The sequence below is a fragment of the Emys orbicularis genome, chromosome 13 (assembly GCF_028017835.1).
Source record: "Emys orbicularis isolate rEmyOrb1 chromosome 13, rEmyOrb1.hap1, whole genome shotgun sequence".
NCBI classification, from domain to species: domain Eukaryota; kingdom Metazoa; phylum Chordata; order Testudines; family Emydidae; genus Emys; species Emys orbicularis.
In genome coordinates, this window is record NC_088695.1 from 37,887,492 (window position 1) to 37,906,488 (window position 18,997).

The 18,997-nt window shown below is 42.7% G+C and overlaps 1 protein-coding gene across 1 annotated transcript in view; it reads left to right on the forward strand.

Annotated features, from left to right (window-relative positions):
* CACNA1G (calcium voltage-gated channel subunit alpha1 G) overlaps positions 1 to 18,997 on the forward strand; it is a 277,783-nt gene that overhangs the window by 238,390 nt on the left and 20,396 nt on the right. Inside the window, exons 26-33 of the mRNA XM_065415327.1 lie at positions 2,215 to 2,265; positions 8,366 to 8,517; positions 12,453 to 12,562; positions 13,507 to 13,640; positions 15,406 to 15,476; positions 15,748 to 15,826; positions 15,937 to 16,058; positions 16,860 to 17,204. Coding sequence (XP_065271399.1) covers positions 2,215 to 2,265; positions 8,366 to 8,517; positions 12,453 to 12,562; positions 13,507 to 13,640; positions 15,406 to 15,476; positions 15,748 to 15,826; positions 15,937 to 16,058; positions 16,860 to 17,204 — 1,064 coding nt within the window. The remainder of the gene's footprint in view (positions 1 to 2,214; positions 2,266 to 8,365; positions 8,518 to 12,452; positions 12,563 to 13,506; positions 13,641 to 15,405; positions 15,477 to 15,747; positions 15,827 to 15,936; positions 16,059 to 16,859; positions 17,205 to 18,997) is intronic.

Sequence of the window (18,997 nt, forward strand, 5' to 3'; positions counted from 1 at the left end):
CTTGTGGCCCTCTTAGAATAATGTAGCTTTAAAAATTCTGTAATGTAGCGTAATGAAAGGATGCCAGACCTACACACTCTGTCAAAAGTCTAAAAACCTGACCTTTTTCTTTTTACTTCAGTTTTGGTTTGGTTGAAAAAGCAGGAAATAACATTCAGGTCAGAGGTCAAAGGCCAGAGGTACTCTTCTCCATCTTGCATGCTTTCTGTTCTGGTTGCATTTTTTCAGATGCCCATCTCTTCATGGTATCTCTCTTGTTACCCTCTCCCGTTCGGTCTCCTTACTACTTGTCTCCACTTCTTTCACATTTCATTTTCTATCTTGGACGGACGTCAGTGATGTTTAAGAGTCTGTCTCTGATCAGGAGCTTGTGCTAGGAATCTGAAAGCTGGTAATGTTAAATCTGAAAGGTTTATAAAAGTTGCAATGAGCTTAGTTATACTGCTGCAGCACAAATATCACTAAGGCTCCCATTCAGAAAACACTTAAGCCCATGCTTAAGTCCATCCCTTTGCAGCATGGCTCTTAAGCATGTGCTTCGCTTGAAGCATGTGCTTAAATCCCATTGATTTCTATGGTATTTAAGCACAATGCATATATGTTGTCCCAAATAGGGTGCTTTTCCGAATCAGGGCTTAAGGCCCTGATCCTGCAGTGAAAATGGCATGGCCAGAGCTCTGCAGCGGCACAGCGCCCGATTGCCTGCACTGCAGGATCTGGGCCTAAAGAAGGAATATTCTAATATCCTGGGTACATTATAGCATCTCCAGATTCCTGCTCAGAACTGCGGATCAATCAAAGAAGAGACTGTGCCCCAGTTCCTTTCTGGGTGTTACAATGAGCCCAGTGAACTTTGGGAGATGTAACCAGTACTGTGTGGCTCTTCACCCAGTGTGGACGCAATTAATAAAGCTCCTAGTTATGGATCTTATCTGTCAGTCTCAATTAAATGGGATACAGCTGATATATCAAAGGATTTTTTTCCCTCCAAACAATTAATATGTATAGAAAGCGCTTTAGGGTAGTCTGAATTCCCAGACACAATTGCTGAGTGACAGCTGCTTCCTTAGACCATACAGCTACATGCTGGATGCCAATGTCCCTTTTGTATGGTTTGGTTTTGGAAAGAAAACATTCTAAATGTCATTAGAATAAATATATAGAGATATTATGAATGACCTTATTTATAATGCTAGACGAAAAAAGATGAATCAGACGTAAGGCTGGTCTGGGAAAGAATCACAAAGCATCCTTGGAGATGTGGATATTTGCATTCAGTTCTGTAAAATGTCTAATTAAAGAGGTAATACTCAGATCATCTACTGAGGAACAGAAGACTGCTGAGTGCTAAACCTCCTTAAAAAAAGAAAGACATGAAGCCTTCCAAAGCTTTAGAACAAAGCTTTTCTCAGTTAACATTCAATGAAAATGTTGGTTTTGACTGGATATATCCAGTTTTGCTCTCAATGACAAGTAGGTGTCATTGCTTTGCTTTTCCATCTGTAGTTGTAACTGGCATGCCATTTCGGGATAAGGGGCTTGCTTCTACCCTCAGATCCACGATAGCAAAACTGGGGTTTCCTTTATGTCAAAGTTGGCCTTGTCACTGATTTTTTTGTTGTAGCTAATAGTAGGAATGAGTTTAACTGACTGCACGGTCGTTTTTTTAAATGCTAGTCTATTCCCATATTAGGACAGAGTGCTGCATCTGAAAAAGAGAAACATATGGGCATACCAATACAGAGCTTACATGACAGATGTAGAACCTAGCTGTGTAGTATGCAGGATTGCAAGCAGCAAATTTAGCTATTCCTCTGCTAATGTGAAATTCATCCTCTGCTAAAGCTTTTGCATAAGTCCTACTCAAACCACGTGGTATGTAGGTCTTATGCTGGGGTGAATTGGCCCTACATTTTTAAGGGGGGAAAGTTCTGTCAGTTAACCTGCCGCAACCTCATTGAGTCCATTGGGGTAGCACTGGCGTAAGTGGGGGGAGCATCTGGCCCTTAGTTTTAGCCCACTGTATCAGAAGGGGCAGGGATAGCAGATTCCACTCACCAAAAAGATATCTAGGAGAGAACATTATTAGAACTCTTCGTGCTACAGCCATTACAGACCTGGCTAGTTGACGGGAGAACTGTAGAAACTGTTGAAGGGGAATGAAACTCTTGCCGCGCGTCCTGCCAGATGATTAATGTCGTTTCATTCTTTTAGATCTAATGCTGGATGATGTAATAATGGAGAGCTCAGCCAGTGCAGTGCAAGGTACTGGGAAATCTTAACGTCTCGTCTCACTTGAATGGCAGTGCTGTGTAACTAACGGCTGGCCAATGCTGCTGTGAGGCATCCCACTAAACTGTGTGTGTGGTGGAAGTCTTGTTTGCTTACTTCATGGCACAGGCGTATCATCTTTAACTGGCAGGTCTGCAGACCTGACTCAGGCCAGGCACTTGCAAATCTTAATTTACACCTTTTATCGGGGGGGGGGGGAGGCGGGGATTCTGTTTGGGTTTTTTTCATCATTTTTCCGGTTTTCATCCAAACATTGTCAGACTTTTTGTTTTTGAGAATAGTGACTGGATTTTGAAATGGGTCCTGTGTTGTTCACACTCACTTTCTAACCGTAAACCCTTAGGAGTTTCTGAACATTCTGCAGCGGTATCCCTGGACGCCAAATGACCCAGCTAGAGTAGGGTATTTTTCCAGAACTAGCTTGTTGCATTGCTAGTATTCCAGGAAGAGAAAACCGGCTAACCTCAGAGTGAAACCCAGCCCCTGTGCATAAGGCTAGTGCATAGCCCTACAGCAGAAGTGGGACATAGGCCCCATGCTGGCAGTTTGCACAGGGGTAGATTTCATCCTCCATGCTGTCAAATTTACAGCCACAGGAAGTCCCCAGGTTATTGGGTCCAGCTCAACCAGGGACAGGTAGAGAAGATAACAGCCTTGGGTGGGTCACAAGGTCCTTCATACCAGCTGACAGCTCTGTGCAGATACCTTGAGCACCTTGGGGAGATGTACGTGTGCCATATATGGACAAATTCTCTGTTGTGGATCTCAAGGACCTTCCCCCATCTGGCAGAGCACAGCTGTACGAACTAAGTTGTAGGGAGGTCACTCACTGAATTCTGGGCTTTAGCTACGGGGCCCCATTGAATGGCCTTATTTCTGTGCCAATGGGGTCCTGAGTCAATGGAAAGTTAGCCATTAACCCCTGAGGAGCTGGGGAAGGAAATGTGAGGTTAGCACTTTTATTCTCACTGCAATTTCCCTACTAGAGCTAGTGGAAACTTTTCAAATTGTAATGATTTTTTGTTTTACCACAATTTCAGATTTCAAGGGGAAAAAAATGTTTTCTTGATTTCTAACCAGTTCGATTGACACCACAGCCCTGTCTGCAGAAAGAATGTTTAAGTTTCATTAGTATCTACAAGCCGTAGTACATCAGATCTTGTAAGTCAGGTGAAACAAACTTCAGAGTCCTGGAGAAGATGGGGGAGCTTTGATTAGAATTGCTAAGAATCTAATCTCACCCTCTCCTGTCTACTTAACTCACTTCTCCCCCTTTCATTCATTACTCACCAGAAGGTGCTTCAGGCTGCAGATCTTTCCTCTGTTTTTTTTAAGAAGCAGCAGCTTTGATCTGAGCAGTAGTTCTTTTTTTTAATCATGAATTGTTAAGAATTTTAGTCTGAATAATTAAAGATTTGTTAATATTGAAATAAATCCATAAGTGCATTCAAGGAAAATTACATGTCCAAAAACCATTCCAGTGAAAGGGCAGCCCAGTTTGAGACAATGAGTCCTGGTCCTGCTGTTCTCAGTCAGGCAAAACTCCCATGGAAAATCAATGTTGCTCATTCATTGGTGAGAAATAACTCAGGCAAAAGGAGCATCCTGATCTTCTTAGAATGAAAATGACCCAACATGCTTTAAAGAATCTGAATCTCCTCACCATTGCCACTCCTTGTGTTTTAATATCCTTGCCTTCATCCTCTCTGTTATTGCTAGGAGTCCAATCCTCCACCCCTTAATCAGACATCAGTGCCTGGGGAAGGATTGAAGGAGCAGGCCCTAGGTTTTTTTGTTTGTTTGTTTTTAATTTGGTTGTGAGCATCTTCACCACATAAGACCTCTTCCGGTCGCCAAGAGCTTCATCTAGCATTTTTTTTATTTTATTTTGTTTGAATGCTTTGATCTCATTCCAGAACTGGCCATTATCCAATGCAGACTCAGAAAGAAACGTATAGTTTACCTTTAAAATTTGTGATTGTCAGATCTGTGCTTTTGTATTTCCTTCGTTGTCTTTTATTGGAACCAGTATTATTGAATGTGCTGTGCTGCTCTTCAGTCATCAAAGTGAAAGAATAGAAAGTCCTCTTTCTGAATTGTTGTGTGATGCTAAGGAATCAATATTGATGTTGTACCAGTCAAACCTTCTGTAGCATGATGAGAAATCCTAAGCTGAAGACCCAGAACTTCCATATGTCTTTGTATTTTACAAAGGGCTTCCTTTATCTTTATGTGACGATGAGATGGAGTACTGTGTGTCTGTGCTGTTTACTGGTGTTTAGTGGAGATTACTGTTATTATTTTGGATCTATATCCTATCACAGCTGGAAACTTCTCAGTGGGAATTATTTATCATTTTCCATTTTGCTTTAAAAATGCCACTCAATGTTATAAAAGCCGAATAAAACAATGTGTTTAAATGTAAAAGTTCCTTCAGTGCAAAACATTTTAAAGCTAATTCTGTCAGTACAGTTTGTAAATCCAGCTGCTTAATGTGTTCAGAGTTCACTGTTTTCCTGCTTACATCCCCAAAGTAAATACAGACCTTTACAAAGAAATGCATTCCTTAATGGAACTATGCCACCCTGGTGAATTCCAGCTTCCACTGGTTGTGCAGTTCAGCACAGTTCTACTCTGAAAAGTGACTATGGAAAAATGGCAACTTCCTACTCTCCAGGGATGAATTCAGAGTCCAACCTGGTCTCTTGCTACGTTTTATTCCGCTATCCCTACCAAGTGAGCACAGCTAGTAGAAAGGGAGCTGGATTCTCTTTTGGCTCCTGCATCCTCAATAATATTGTTTGCTGAATTCCAAGCACACAGTCTTAATTGTTGGTGATATGCAAGCCAGAAATAACGGAGCTTGACTGTCAGTTACGATACTAGCAGTTAGGAAAATCACTTTTATTCATACACGGAGCAAGTGAGTCACTGATAGTATGAATCACTGAATTATGGAATCGCTTTCCAGAGGGAAGCCACACTGTAATAGTTACTTGTTACAAGAATGGTTTAATTAATATCCAAGATTATGGGGGAACCGACACCCATTGGGCTCATCAGTTCCACTTCCTGGCACTTGTTAAGGCAATCCTTTGTAATAACGACGCCACTGCATGGCGCATATAATCATCATAGGACCCCTATTCAGGAAGCTGCCTGGATGAGGGCACTGGAAATGACCAACTAAAACCAAGTGCCCACAATGTTGGGCAGCTGTGACAATGGACTCAGCTGCCCATCAGGCTAGAGCATCATTTCCCAGGAGTAGTAGGGAAATGAGACTTATGAGTAAATTGTCCAACCTTCATTGCGTTAGTTGATCTTTCCAATTTAATTGTATCTAAATATTAGAGTTCATTCCTTCTCCTATCCCACTCTTCACCCAGCCACAGCAAAGCAGCTTGATTTAGAACCTGTTTATCTGCCAGATTTGTCGTGGGCTTTTGCTGTATCTCGCATCCTCTTGCAGTCTTATTCTGCCTTTTTTTTTTCTTTTTCTTTAATTCTCTGTGTGTCAGGAAGTGATCTAACCTTTCCAGAAATAACCTAGACTAATCTGGAGCTCTTGTTGTTCTTGACACCGTGTATTGTAACAGTACAGTAATGTGGTGTTGTGTTAGTTGTGAGATTCACCACCTGGAGCTTAACAGATGTCTGTATTTCCCAAGATGTTGGTATTGTTTAGATTTTTTTTCTGCAATAAATATGAATACTGCTGTTTGATAGGGGGCACGGAATTTACACCTGGAGAGTGCCAATCTGTGTAAGCCATCTTAAATACGGCTTCTTTATATCATCAGCAAGAAGAGCAACTGCTCTGTTCAAAAAGTTCCCTGCCTACCTAGATACAGTAGCTATTAATTTGTAGCCCACAGGCAGCACGGTATTTTTGTTTGTGGTTCATTTCAAGGTAATATCTGTGTTCCGCTAATATGCATGACCAGCATGTTGAGAAAGGGAAAACGAGTGGTGGTATGATTTATAAACAGGGTTGAGAAAACCCCTATTCATAAAGTTACTGGCAGGGGCTAAAATATTTACGGCCTGTAAATTAGTAGTGTTGCAGATGTGTCGATGATACTGACTTTCAAATTCAATCAGGAAAAGCATTTGACTTTGAAAAGTCCAGGGCCATGTTCACTGAAAGGTAAAAAAAACAGTTAATATTTTGAGGAAGGTTTGGCAACCCTGTTTATAAGGCCATGCTGTTACTAGTCCAGGTGCAGGATCTCTGCACAGGTAACATTTTACAACCTCTCTGTAAATCCCTGCTATATTCGAAGAGCTGCAGTGCTATTCTGTGGGATTTGGAATTACCTGCCAATCAAAGCTAAAACATTTGAATTCCAGTATAATTATTCATATGTAAATCCACTGCAAGAAGAGGCAGAAATGTTGACATTTTCCTTTTTGAATGTGAATTATACAGAAATCTTAGAGAAATCAGCGATCAAATTATGATGGTGTTTCTTAATGAAATTATAACCTGGTTCATAACTGGGCCCTATTGCTAACTTAATTGTATTCAAACATTTTAGTTAATTTCTTACTCATAATTTAGCATAATGTGATCAAGATATCGTGGCTTTATGGAGATTTATGGAGATTTTGAGATCCCTGACAAAAAGTCGGGTGAGTCAGCAAGCCACCAGTTTTGGCTTTTGTTAAGTGCTCAATAGATTCAGCATTAACATTTATTTTATAGACCTTTTCATTGCTGTTATGCTTTTGCACTCCAGTACAGATCACCTTCCGCATATTACACATCCAAAAGTGAATATTAATACTGCCTTTTATTTTATGACACTTGAGCAGAATGGTGGGAGTTCCAAACCCTTCCCATATAAGCTGCTAAATGGTTTGTCTCTGGTTCTTAAGCTTTAGGGGGAAAGTCTGTCTCAGTGAAAAAACAAAAATTCTGTGATTTTCGGGAACTCATGTCGTGAAGCAATGGGCATACAGTGATGTTAAACCTATGGCTTTGGTTGCAGAATCATTGGCCATCTACACACCAAATTATATCCCCAGCAAAACTTAAAATTCGTTTTCCCTCTGGGTAACTGATACCTATACTTCATGGCTTCATTATGCCCAAATTTCTATTTGGAATAATGGATCAAACCCCACATTTGTTCAGTGGTGCTAAATCTCGAGCCATGTAAGTCTCTCGGCTCAATCATTTTTATAACCAGTTGATCATCTAATTATGAGGATAATATTATACACTGACATATTCAAGACAGTCCTTTCCACTTCAATCTGCATTATAATGCCTCCTTGAAAATTGTGCTGAATTATATACTCAGCCTTGGCATTTCCTCATTAGAGATTAGGTGAGTAAATTAGTTTATCTCCTGAAACATTCAGGGTCTGAAGAGCATGTGTCATCCCCAATGCAACTGAGCATGGAAGTCTAACAGTGAAATCTACAATTCCGTAATTGTGTATAAATGGAGGATTATTTTTCTAGACATTAAGGTAGACTGATCAGTTTTCCACAGTATTTATTCAATGTTGTTCAGAGCTCTGACTGCTGAAGTGTCAAATTTTGTCTGACCCTATAGTTCACTGCAAAGGAGATGAGATGAGTTTATTGCCGTCTCTTTAAATAAGACCAATAAACGAAGGGCCTGTGTTCTCGAAGCCATTGTCAATACTGATCTTGTGCAGTATCTGATTGTTGAACAGGCTCTTCAGCTGCTGTTTTTGTCTATTTATTCTTTTTGTTTCCCCATTAAGTTAAAAAAAGGAGAGCTTTTTAATTTCTGTACAATGAAACAGTTCCCGGAGCCCACAATAGTCCCAGTTGTACTCACCTCATCTCTAATACTAAAAGGCTGAGTATTGTGCATGTTACATTAAAGATGTTTAAATGGATCCATGTTGTTGGTAGACATGCTACATATTAAGGCTGGTAACATACCACCCAGGAAAAAAAACCCAAAGCCTTATTGTGATCAATGTGGAAAGCCTCAATTTTGGAGTTTGCAAAGGGAAGGTGAACTCATGTTTAAGAGACACAGAGTAATGAGCTGATCTGCCTCTCCACTCTTCCCACTCCCCATTTCAGAAGCCCAGTGTAAACCCTACTATTCCGATTACTCTCGCTTCCGGCTCCTGATCCACCAGATGTGCACGAGCCATTACCTGGATTTGTTCATCACTGGAGTGATCGGCCTCAATGTGATCACCATGGCCATGGAGCACTACCAGCAGCCGAAGGTACCGGGAGACAGTGATGGAATGGGGGAAATAAATGGTCTCAGTTTTCACTGAATACTAGAGATGGGCAGAACGAGGGCTGGTTTAGTTTTACAAAACTTCATCTGTTGGGTGATGGTTTTGCATGATCAGCATTGGTGCCTTAGCCAGTGAGGCAATGTGGTTGGAGCAGAGGAGTGGGAGTTGGAAGTTCTGGCCTCTGTTCCCAGTTTTGCTGCTTGACCCCTTAACTAGTCACTTAGGGTAGGTCTATACAACCATCCGGTGGTGTGACTGCCACACATGTAGGCGTAGAGCAAAGCTAGCTCAAGTAACAAACAGCAGTAAAGCTGTGGCGGCATGGGCCAGATGCTTGAGTGTGTGCCCAGGGTCCCAGGAGGGTGCCTCGAACCCATGCTACCCTGCTAGTGTTACTTGATCTGAGGAAGTAACTTTTCTCTGTACCTCAGCTTCCCCGTCTCTTACCCTTTATAAATACTCTAAGAACGTTTAAAAAAAAAAAAAAACCTACCGTAGTGGTAAAAGTTGGGATGAACATTCCTCTAGCCAGTTGGCAGCAATTTATTTTTTCTTGAAATCTTCTCCTTGACTAAGTGTTTCTATGGTAACGGTTAGTAAGAAGACTGTAAAGTTTCTGGGTCAATTCCTGAACTCTTTACCCAGGCAAATCTCCCACTGCTCATGTCTACACTAGAAGAGGTGTACTTGAACATACATGTTATAACTACAACCACCTTGCCTGTACTAGGATTTTAACACCTTAGCTAATACTTAATAAAAATGCACCTTTCCTCATGGAGACATGGCCAATGGGAGATTTGCCTCAGTGCCTACCCGGTACATTCAGCAAGCAGATACATGTAGGGCCTGATTTTCAAAGGTTCTGAATACTATTGCCTTCAGTTGGAGTTATGGCTACCCTGCATTTCTGAAAATCAGACTCTTAATCTATTAAGCGTGTCCGGCTCCTGTATCTTGGGCCTGTTCTGATGATAATAAGAACAACCTGTACTGGGAAGACGACTGCCTTGTGCCGAAGAATGAGATGGAAATGGCTGCTGCTGCTGTATAAATTGTAATTCTTTTTATTAGCTCCTTTCAAAATGAATAAATGCAAATCATAATAAGGATGAAATATTCTTTGAGACTAGACAGGACCTGCATGTCTAATGTAAATAACAAGTAAAGGGAAAAAAAGACAGACCCTCCCCTCCGCCTCCAACCCATCATAAGCTAGCCAAAAAGTAAAAGGGCACAAGCCCAATTTCTTTTTCCTTTCCAGGTCACCTTTAAATACACTGGGAAGCACATTACGTGATTCAGTCACTTTCTGATTAAATCAGTCATTAGCTAAGAAGCTTGTATTAGAATTACTCTAGGGCCTGTGCTTATTAAAGTCATTCCACAGAGACATTTTTACTTGTATTATAAAAACATTCATCATATTTTTCCCTTAAGGAAAGTAAAATTCTTTATCTAAGACCCCAGTGTCCTAAGTGTACATAATAATGTTAGAATGAGAATAGTCACACGGAGATGAATAGGATTACTTCTCTGATTAAAGTCATGCATGTGCTTATGTACTTTGCTGAATCAGAGCCCAGGTGACTAAGTCCAATCTGGAGTCTGATTATTATCCTGGAGATGTTTAAACAGATAAATGTTCTTAAGAGCTTTATATCCAACATAATATTTCACCAGGGTGGTGAACGGGATTGGTAATGGGATATGGAAGGGAAAGGACTTTTGTCATCAGGACACTTGTCAAAATCCAGTAGAATCATAGAATAGAATCATAGAATATCAGGGCTGGAAGGGACCTCAGGAGGTCATCTAGTCCAACCCCCTGCTCAAAGCAGGACCAGTACATATCGCTGCTGAGTAATGGCCATTTTACAAGCAGTGCTGCCGTATGGATAGAGGCATAAGCAGTTTGAACAACTATTGATCAAATTCTGCTTTGGCTAATTACATTCTACCGGTGCAGTTTTGGCTGGGCAGAGTTAAACTCCTCTGCAGTGTTGCAGTGAGCTGTTTAATAGCTGCGGCTTTCTTCCCCAGATATGGCTGCATTTCGGTGACAGGAAAATTGATTTCTCTTGATCGATATGTGGAGTAAATTGTGCCATGAAGCCATAATCTGCAGTCAGGGGGTTAGTACTGAGATGCATGAGAAGCTCTTGGTAGATGTGGTGCCTCCTGGGGAGCACAGCTGCTGCCTTTGGAGCAGGTGCACTCTCCGTCACCACAGAGCTAGCTCTGCTTCACATGAGAGCCTGGGACCAGCAATGGTGCTGGACTTGGACAATCCTTGTTGACCAGTTAGACTGGGGAGGATTGCACTCATGGGACCCACAGCACCATAGAATCACAGGACAGTGGAAGTATGGCATTGCTCAGCCTCGGTACAGGGGCAGAATGTGGGAGAAAGGGTCTTGCTCTTTCCCCATCACCCCTTTCCTGCCCAGCGATGGCTCACAATCATGGCATTAGCTTGCAGAACGTCTGATGATCCTTTAAAAGCAACTGCCATGACCCACATGGCTTTACTTACCCCTTGGAAACACATCCAATTCTATTATCACCTCTTGAATTACTTAGCAATAAACCCTGGGATGCCATTACCTCACGGGTTGTAGCCCACGAAAGCTTATGCTCTAATAAATTTGTTAGTCTCTAAGGTGCCACAAGTACTCCTGTTATTTTTGCGGATACAGACTAACACGGCTGCTACTCTGAAACCTGTCATTACCTCACTTGAAACTTTCTCACTGAACTTTAACGACACAATCTTTCACACCCCAGCTAGGGATCTGTGTAATATCACCCTCTCCCACATCACCTCCCAATGGCCCATACCCAGCTATTACTGTCACACCTTTCAGCCATGAGAAATATGATGCACATTGCTTACAAAGGAAATCTGCCCTCTTTTACCAATATGACCTTTGGAATAATACCACTTCTACCATTAGCTAGCCATCGACTGTGTAATAGGTGCGCTGCTGGCAGTGATGATTATCATTAGCAGCAAGGTGGTGACACAAGCAAAGGGGAAAGAACTAGGGAATTCAATATTGTCTGATGCTTTATCCATATCTCCTGCCTTGCCGTGAGCTCAAGGTGAGGCACTAGCCTTGTGGCTACTTTCCTGTTGCTTGTGCCAAGATTTGTACAAACCTTGGGCCAGACTGTGGCTCACACATTGGTGCACGAGGGCAGGTATGGTGCAAAGTGCCTTCCCCTTGCCTTGAACGTGCAGAGTGCTAGCACACAAGGCCTTTGCACCACTTAGGCCCACGGATGCAACTGTTCCTTGGTGAATCACTTTGGGGGGGAGGGATAGCTCAGTGGTTTGAGCATTGGCCTGCTAAACCCAGGGTTGTGAGTTCAATCCTTGAGGGGGCCACTTGGGGATCTGGGGCAAAATCAGTACTTGGTCCTGCTAGTGAAGGCAGGGGGCTGGACTTGATGACCTTTCAAGGTCCCTTCCAGTTCTAGGAGATGGGATATCTCCATTAATTATTATTATTATATAATTATTATTATTATTATTATTACTCTCATCTAAATAGTCCTTACATGTTTTGCAGACTACAGACTGCATTGCTCCCAGCGTTGAGCAGTCTCAAGAGGGACTTGAATAGTGCATAGGGTTTGTGCAGGCCCTCTGCACAGGGGTGAATGGTGCGGGCTGTGCAGGGGCTGTGCACAATTGCAGTCTCTGCACTCTCCTAAACGCAGGGACTTCTCCTTACTAGTTCCTCCTGGGACTGAAGTGAGCAGGGAGGAAGAGGGGCCATAACCCTGATCCCCACTCCTTCGTCAGTCATCATTTATTTCTTATTAAATGCAAATTCTGGTAAAAAAAAGGATAGCAGCAAAACCGTCCAGCCAAGTCAGCCACTAACCTCAACTTTGTATCCATGTTCCAGGTTCTTGATGAGGCACTGAAGATTTGCAATTACATCTTCACTGTCATCTTTGTCTTGGAATCTGTTTTCAAGCTGATTGCCTTTGGGTTTCGCCGGTTCTTTCAAGACAGGTAACAAAGATTAAATCCTGCAAGTCTGTGACAGTAGTAAGGGCTCAATAGATAATGGGCCAAATTCAAGGGTGATGCAAATCAGGGAAAGATACTTGCGCCTGATGTGTAACGTACGTCACTAGTGAATTTGGCCTTGAGACTTCCTTGGGAGCTGCATAGGGTCTAAATCTAACCCTGTGTTCTTGTTATATCATGAAATGAATTCTCGCCTTACCAGACAGCTGGCAAGTCTGATCTTTCTTCCCATTGTGGACTGGATAGAGTTGTCCTGGTGAGATCAACAGACCAGGAGGAACTGCAGACATTGGCCTCTGTTGGCTTAGGATGAGCTGTAACTGAGTTAAGATATTTATACATTTAATAGTGGCCCCCCTCAAACCTCTGACCTCGCATTTTTCATCTTCCTCAAGTCGAATGTCAAGAGCATTGGATTCATGCCAGACTTCATCCCTAGAGAAAATCATTCCTCCCCAACTTCTAGCTAGTTTGACATCACTGTTATGCTCATCCTTTCTATCTATCTAGCTCAAGTCTTTCTAGAGTGCCTTTCATTATGGTATAATCTTGGTATGTTACCTTCTGCCCAATGTGACTGTGTTACTGATTGATTGGACATTGGACCATAGCCTGCATTTCTTATTTGGACAAAACTCATATTGAGTTCAGTGAGAGTCTTGCCAGACAAAAGGCTGAATAAAGGCTGCAGGATTTGGCCTAATGTCTGGATCATCGGGTATAAGCCCAGTTGTGGTTTTATATTTTCTTTGGAGTTGGCTGATTCCATAATCTAAAAATAACGGGTTTTGTGCAATTCCCCTCAAAAAAGTTTCAAAAGTTTGTGTCTGTGAGCGTTAGCACCACTGAAATGACTGGAATTTGTTTAAAACAAACCAACGCTCACTGCAAATACATTAGTAGATGTGATTTTGTGTTGTCTTCAGATGGAACCAATTAGACCTGGCAATAGTGCTGCTGTCTATCATGGGTATCACTTTGGAGGAGATTGAGGTGAATGCATCGTTGCCCATTAACCCCACCATTATCCGGATAATGAGGGTGCTAAGGATTGCTCGAGGTAAGACAAGAGTCAATGTGAACATCGTTTTTATTTGAGGTGCAGTGAGCAGTTCTGCCCATGAGATGACTGGGAAACAACTGCATGTCACATGCTCAGCTTAGTGCACGTTGTTCTCGCATCCACAAACTGTAAGTAAATAAGAGAACAAAAGCAGGGGAAACATCCCAGAAGAGCCAAGGATCTGAGCCAACTGGCCCTGCATTTCTTAAGAGCACTTGCAGATCTAGATCTTCTTAGCAAAGAGAATCCCCTGGGACCTTCATTGATGGGTGAACCTGGAAAAGCAAACTTTGGCATGCTCAAGAAATCAAGCATGTCTCAAAGATCTGGAAACTAGATAGGGGTTTCAGGGCACAACACAGCCATAAGCTAAAGAGTTAGCAATTGATTTAAAAAAAAAAAAAACCCAAGATGGTTAATAAATTTCATTTCCCTTGCCACATGACCTCGTGGTATTGTGTGAGACAACATGTCTACTTTGCTTTGTATCCAGATGTACCCTAGTGATGATGATGATAATACCTACTGCACTTACTTAGTTAGGGTCTAATTTTCAGAAGAGCAGAACACCTGGAGCCCCAACTGATGTCAGTGTAAGGGTACGTCTACACTTACCGGAGGGTCCGGCAGCAGGCAATCGATGTTCTGGGATCGATTTATCGCGTCTGGTTTAGACACGATAAATCGATCCCGGATCGATCCCAGAAGTGCTTGCCGTCGACGCCGGTACTCCAGCTCGGCGAGAGGAGTACGCGGCATCGACGGGGGAGCCTCCCTGCCGCGTCTGGACCCGCGGTAAATTCGGACTAAGGTACTTCGAATTCAGCTACGAATTTGCGTACCTTAGTCCGAAGTGGGGGGGTAGTGGGGACCAGGCCTAAGCTGCAAGTGCTCAACACCTTTGGAAATCAGGCTCCAAATGTCTGTAAAGTGCTTTGAGAGCTTCATTATTGTCATGCCAAGGTGGTGGTGGTATTATTTATTCTAATTGGAACAAAGAAAGAATGGAAATAGATGAAATGTAGCTGAAGCCAGAAAGGAAGTCTCAGAAGAAAGGGAAATGTCTGTCACATTAGGTACATTTCAAAAGGAAAAGCACATGCAGTTTCCACCGAGAAACTCAGTCTTACAGACAAGAGCATGCAAATCAATGCCTACGTAAATCAAACATGAAGGCAGGCAGCCGCAGAACTCGGAAGGTAGTTAGTCCAAACCAAGAGGAAGAAAAAAGAGATCCAGGGATGGTAACTTAGGGAAGGATATTTGCAGGGTTGTATATTTAGTACTGGACCCAAGTAGGAGAAAACCCTAACGAGCCAAATTTCATCCCTGGTATAAGCCCCACTGAAGTCAATAGGGGTGAATTTGGCTTCCTAATTGTTTAGCTGTAAGCAGAATTCTAAAGGAATGTACATCTGGTAGTATCTTGACCTTTCTAAACCTGTTTACTTCCCTCAGCAGAAGAGACTGTCAGGAGAAAAGGTCATTCTTACATTCCTAGCATTGTGTCAACATTGCCCAGTTCAGAGAAAGCGAGAGAATGGTGATTCTTTCCTGAAGCCTCAAGACACACGATGCTGCTATTCACAGGATTCTAACGGCATCTGGACAACCCAGAGCTCTATAACAAGGCTTTGAACTTTAGTTGCTAATGGAGAGCACGTGACGTGATTTCATGCTTGAGGGAGCTTCCTCTCTCTAAAATCTGTGTCTTCACACTAATGCTGCAGCAGTAATATTATGAACCTATCATTTTCTGCAGTGTTAAAGTTACTGAAGATGGCTGTAGGGATGAGAGCCCTGCTGGACACCGTCATGCAAGCACTGCCTCAGGTAATTCATTGCCTTCGCAGAAAAAAATCTCATCAGGACCAGAGCTAAATTCTGATTGCAGAAGGGTGCTCATGGACCGTCTCCCTTATTTTTGTCTTCACTGTCATTAGAAAATTGCATTTACCATTAGAAACTCAGTCTCAGATGCTATCCAGGTCATATCTCCCCTCAGGCAGTTTAAGTTTTGTATGAAAGAATACAGGGAAAAGCAGGTGTGGAAAAAAAATCAACTAATGTTCCCCCCCCCCCCCATTTCTTTTTCTCTTTCCAGGTGGGGAATCTCGGTCTTCTCTTCATGTTGTTGTTTTTCATATTTGCAGCTCTTGGAGTGGAGCTATTTGGCGACCTTGGTAAGTTCTCCACAGACATAGCGTTGCCGGAAGCAGAAGGAAATAGTTGTATAGAGGGGCAATGTGAAAGAGCTCATGTCTAAACGAGATTCTTCTGGTTGATCACACAGAATGCGATGACACTCACCACTGTGAGGGGCTAGGGCGGCACGCCACTTTTAGAAACTTTGGGATGGCCTTTTTAACTCTCTTCCGGGTCTCAACAGGAGACAATTGGAATGGGATAATGAAGGTAAGAGATCCCCGGAGAATGAATATTGACGGTAATTTCTAATCTTACAGGCTGTCTGTCACTGTTTCAAACCAATAACAGGGATCAGCTGGGGCACTCAAGCTATGACAGCCCCTGGACTTGTTGATTCGGGGCCTGGGCATTTTCTCAAAGCAATTCTTTTTCCTCTTGCCTGACAGTGCCTGGGTTTGCTGGCCTTCAGATGCATTGTAAGTTCCCAGGCTTTTCCTGAGGTGGTGGCTTGAGGACAAGGAGGGCGATACAGGGAGTTTTCTATGGAGTGACATTAGTTCAATTGAGTAGCTTGTTTTGTATAGGGAACTAGAGTCTCCGGTAGGCTCATTATTATACACTGGAGCAAATAACACAATTGTGCAACTGATGAGGTCTGGGTCGGTTAGGATAGTTGCACTTTAACCTTGCAAAATGGCCTTTCAGAATGGAGACTCTAGGATAAGCCAGTCCTCTGGGAGTATAAAGGAGCAGACAGGTGCCGCCTGTTGGAATGCACTGAGAATAGTTACTGTTGTCTTTGAGCCTGTGTTCAAGGCAGTATTCCCCTCCAATGTCACCTTGCACACCTGACCCCAATAACTGAGGTTTTGCTGGGGGGTCGTTTGCCCTTCTAGACAGGTCTGAAAATCTTCCATGAAACTAGTCTGATCATCTGTGTGTGCTCAATAGACAGTTAATCCCTTTGGGCCTTATGCTGGAGCACTGAGTGATCGATGGCCGGATCAGGCCCTCTACGGTTAACTGGAGCTTCCTCCGCTTCCATAATCATTTTCCCCCTATCACCAGGACACGTTGCGTGACTGCGACCCGGAGTCCACCTGTTACAACACAGTCATCTCGCCCATGTACTTTGTCTCCTTTGTGTTGACGGCCCAGTTCGTCCTGGTGAACGTGGTGATTGCAGTGCTCATGAAGCACCTGGAAGAGAGCAACAAGGAAGCCAAAGAGGAAGCAGAGCTGGAAGCGGAGCTGGAGATGGAAATGAAAACTATCACCCCAGGCCCAATCCCAGCCTCGGACCTCTTTGCATGGACAGGCGGTAATGGTGGAGAAAGACCTGAGAGCCCCAGAGGATGTACCAATCCCATGCAATTCAAGGTGGATTCTCAGCTCTCATTATTTTATCCTATGGTGAGAATCTCAGGCGGAGGGTGAAGAGCAGGTTGGCCTGCATATTTGCTAAGGGAGGATATGCACGAATTCCAATGAAGGACTGAGTGTACAGTGCATTGGGGAGTTGTATTCCTCACTATCTGTTGACTGAATTGCTGCATGTTTTGATAATCTATGCTACAATGTAGAGATCCTGAACCAGTCTTCGCACCAGATTGTCACTTCTGTTCAGGTGCAAAGAGCTCTGTGTCTGTTCTAGTGATGGGCCCAAGCCACAAAGTTCAGATCTGGCTCCAAATTTGGGGGGATGTTCTAATCCAGGGTTTTGCCTGGGGGCGGGAATAAATTTTGCTGCATTTTTTTTCTTTTAAATGCTAAATAGTTTATATAAAATATAAATTTTAAGTTTAATATTTACCCCCATTCTGAACCAGTGCTCCTAGGGAAACGATTACTTTAATAATAGGCGAATCCACTGAGGGCTTGATCCTTCTCCCATTGAAGTCAATGGCACAGTTCCTATGGACTTTAATGGTGCAGGCTCTGGGCCATAGTTCTGTAGCTGCACTGCTTATATTTGTGAGCTATAAACGAGTTCCGCTAGTCTCTCAAAAACAGTTTCTGAATGAGGACTGGGTTAGTGAGGGGATCCAGATGTCTCCATATTTAGTTAGTGGGGCCGTGAAGTACAATTATACAAACACAAGAATGGTCCAGTCTCTATTCAGATGCCCAGATAGCTGCAAGATCTGGAACTGTGTTTAATTTTTACACCCACCTATTTAGCTCTTTTTACGTATAAAATAGAAAATCTTGAGTTTCACATGAGTGAATTAAAAGACGTCTATTTGCCCTGTTTACTAGGCAAACGAATGAGTATTCTTATGGCTGTAAAACTCATTTGTGATCTTTAGGAATGAAGACAGAATAAACTCTAAACTCACGTTCAGTTCCTAAGCCATTGGAAAATGTCTCTCGCTATTAAAAATCACTGAGGTATGAGATGGATCCCAGAGCTGTCCTGACAGCACAAGGCAACGTGATTCAGGGTAATGAGGGGGACCTCCTTGGTAAATTACATCGTACTGCTCCTTCACCACCCTCATAGACAGACACATCCACACCCTCTGAGCACATACTGCACACCGCAGCTTTTGTGCTTGGGGAGCGATGGGTTGATTGTGCCCTGCTTGGGTAAAATTGGCCAATACAGTAGCTAGTCTCAGAACCTAATGTTCTCTCTCAAGCAGAGAGTTGCAATCCTGCCCTGCTGCTGTGTGGTGAGCAAGTGTATAGACCACGTCCTTTCCTCCACACTAAAGCATCCCTGCAGCAGACGGCAAGATTTTCTCCTTTATCTTTTCAATCTGTTTGGTTCAGTCTGTTCTAGGATTATCCTACATTGATCTTATTCTGCATCCTCTAATATATATATATATATATATATATATATATATATATATATGGGGGGGAGGTAGAGAGTAGAGAGAGAGATTGATTAATTGATTGATTGATTGAAGATAGTATGGCCAAACAGTCATCTTCAGCGAAGTCACAGATCAGTGTGCTGAGCAAACAAGTAGGTGGAGAAGCGAAACAATCAGAATTATACCAGCAGCTATTTGAGAAGCTTTAGAAATTTCATTTGGCCTGTCTTCTCTTTGGAGCGGCTATGGAGGAGGGTTTATTCCACCCTCTTGTATATTTTCCAGACTCTGTTCATTGCTCTTTCCACCAAAACAGATGCCTTGAAAACCTCAGGACGGTTTTATTCTGAAATAACTGTGATGATTTTCTTTCCTTCCCATCAA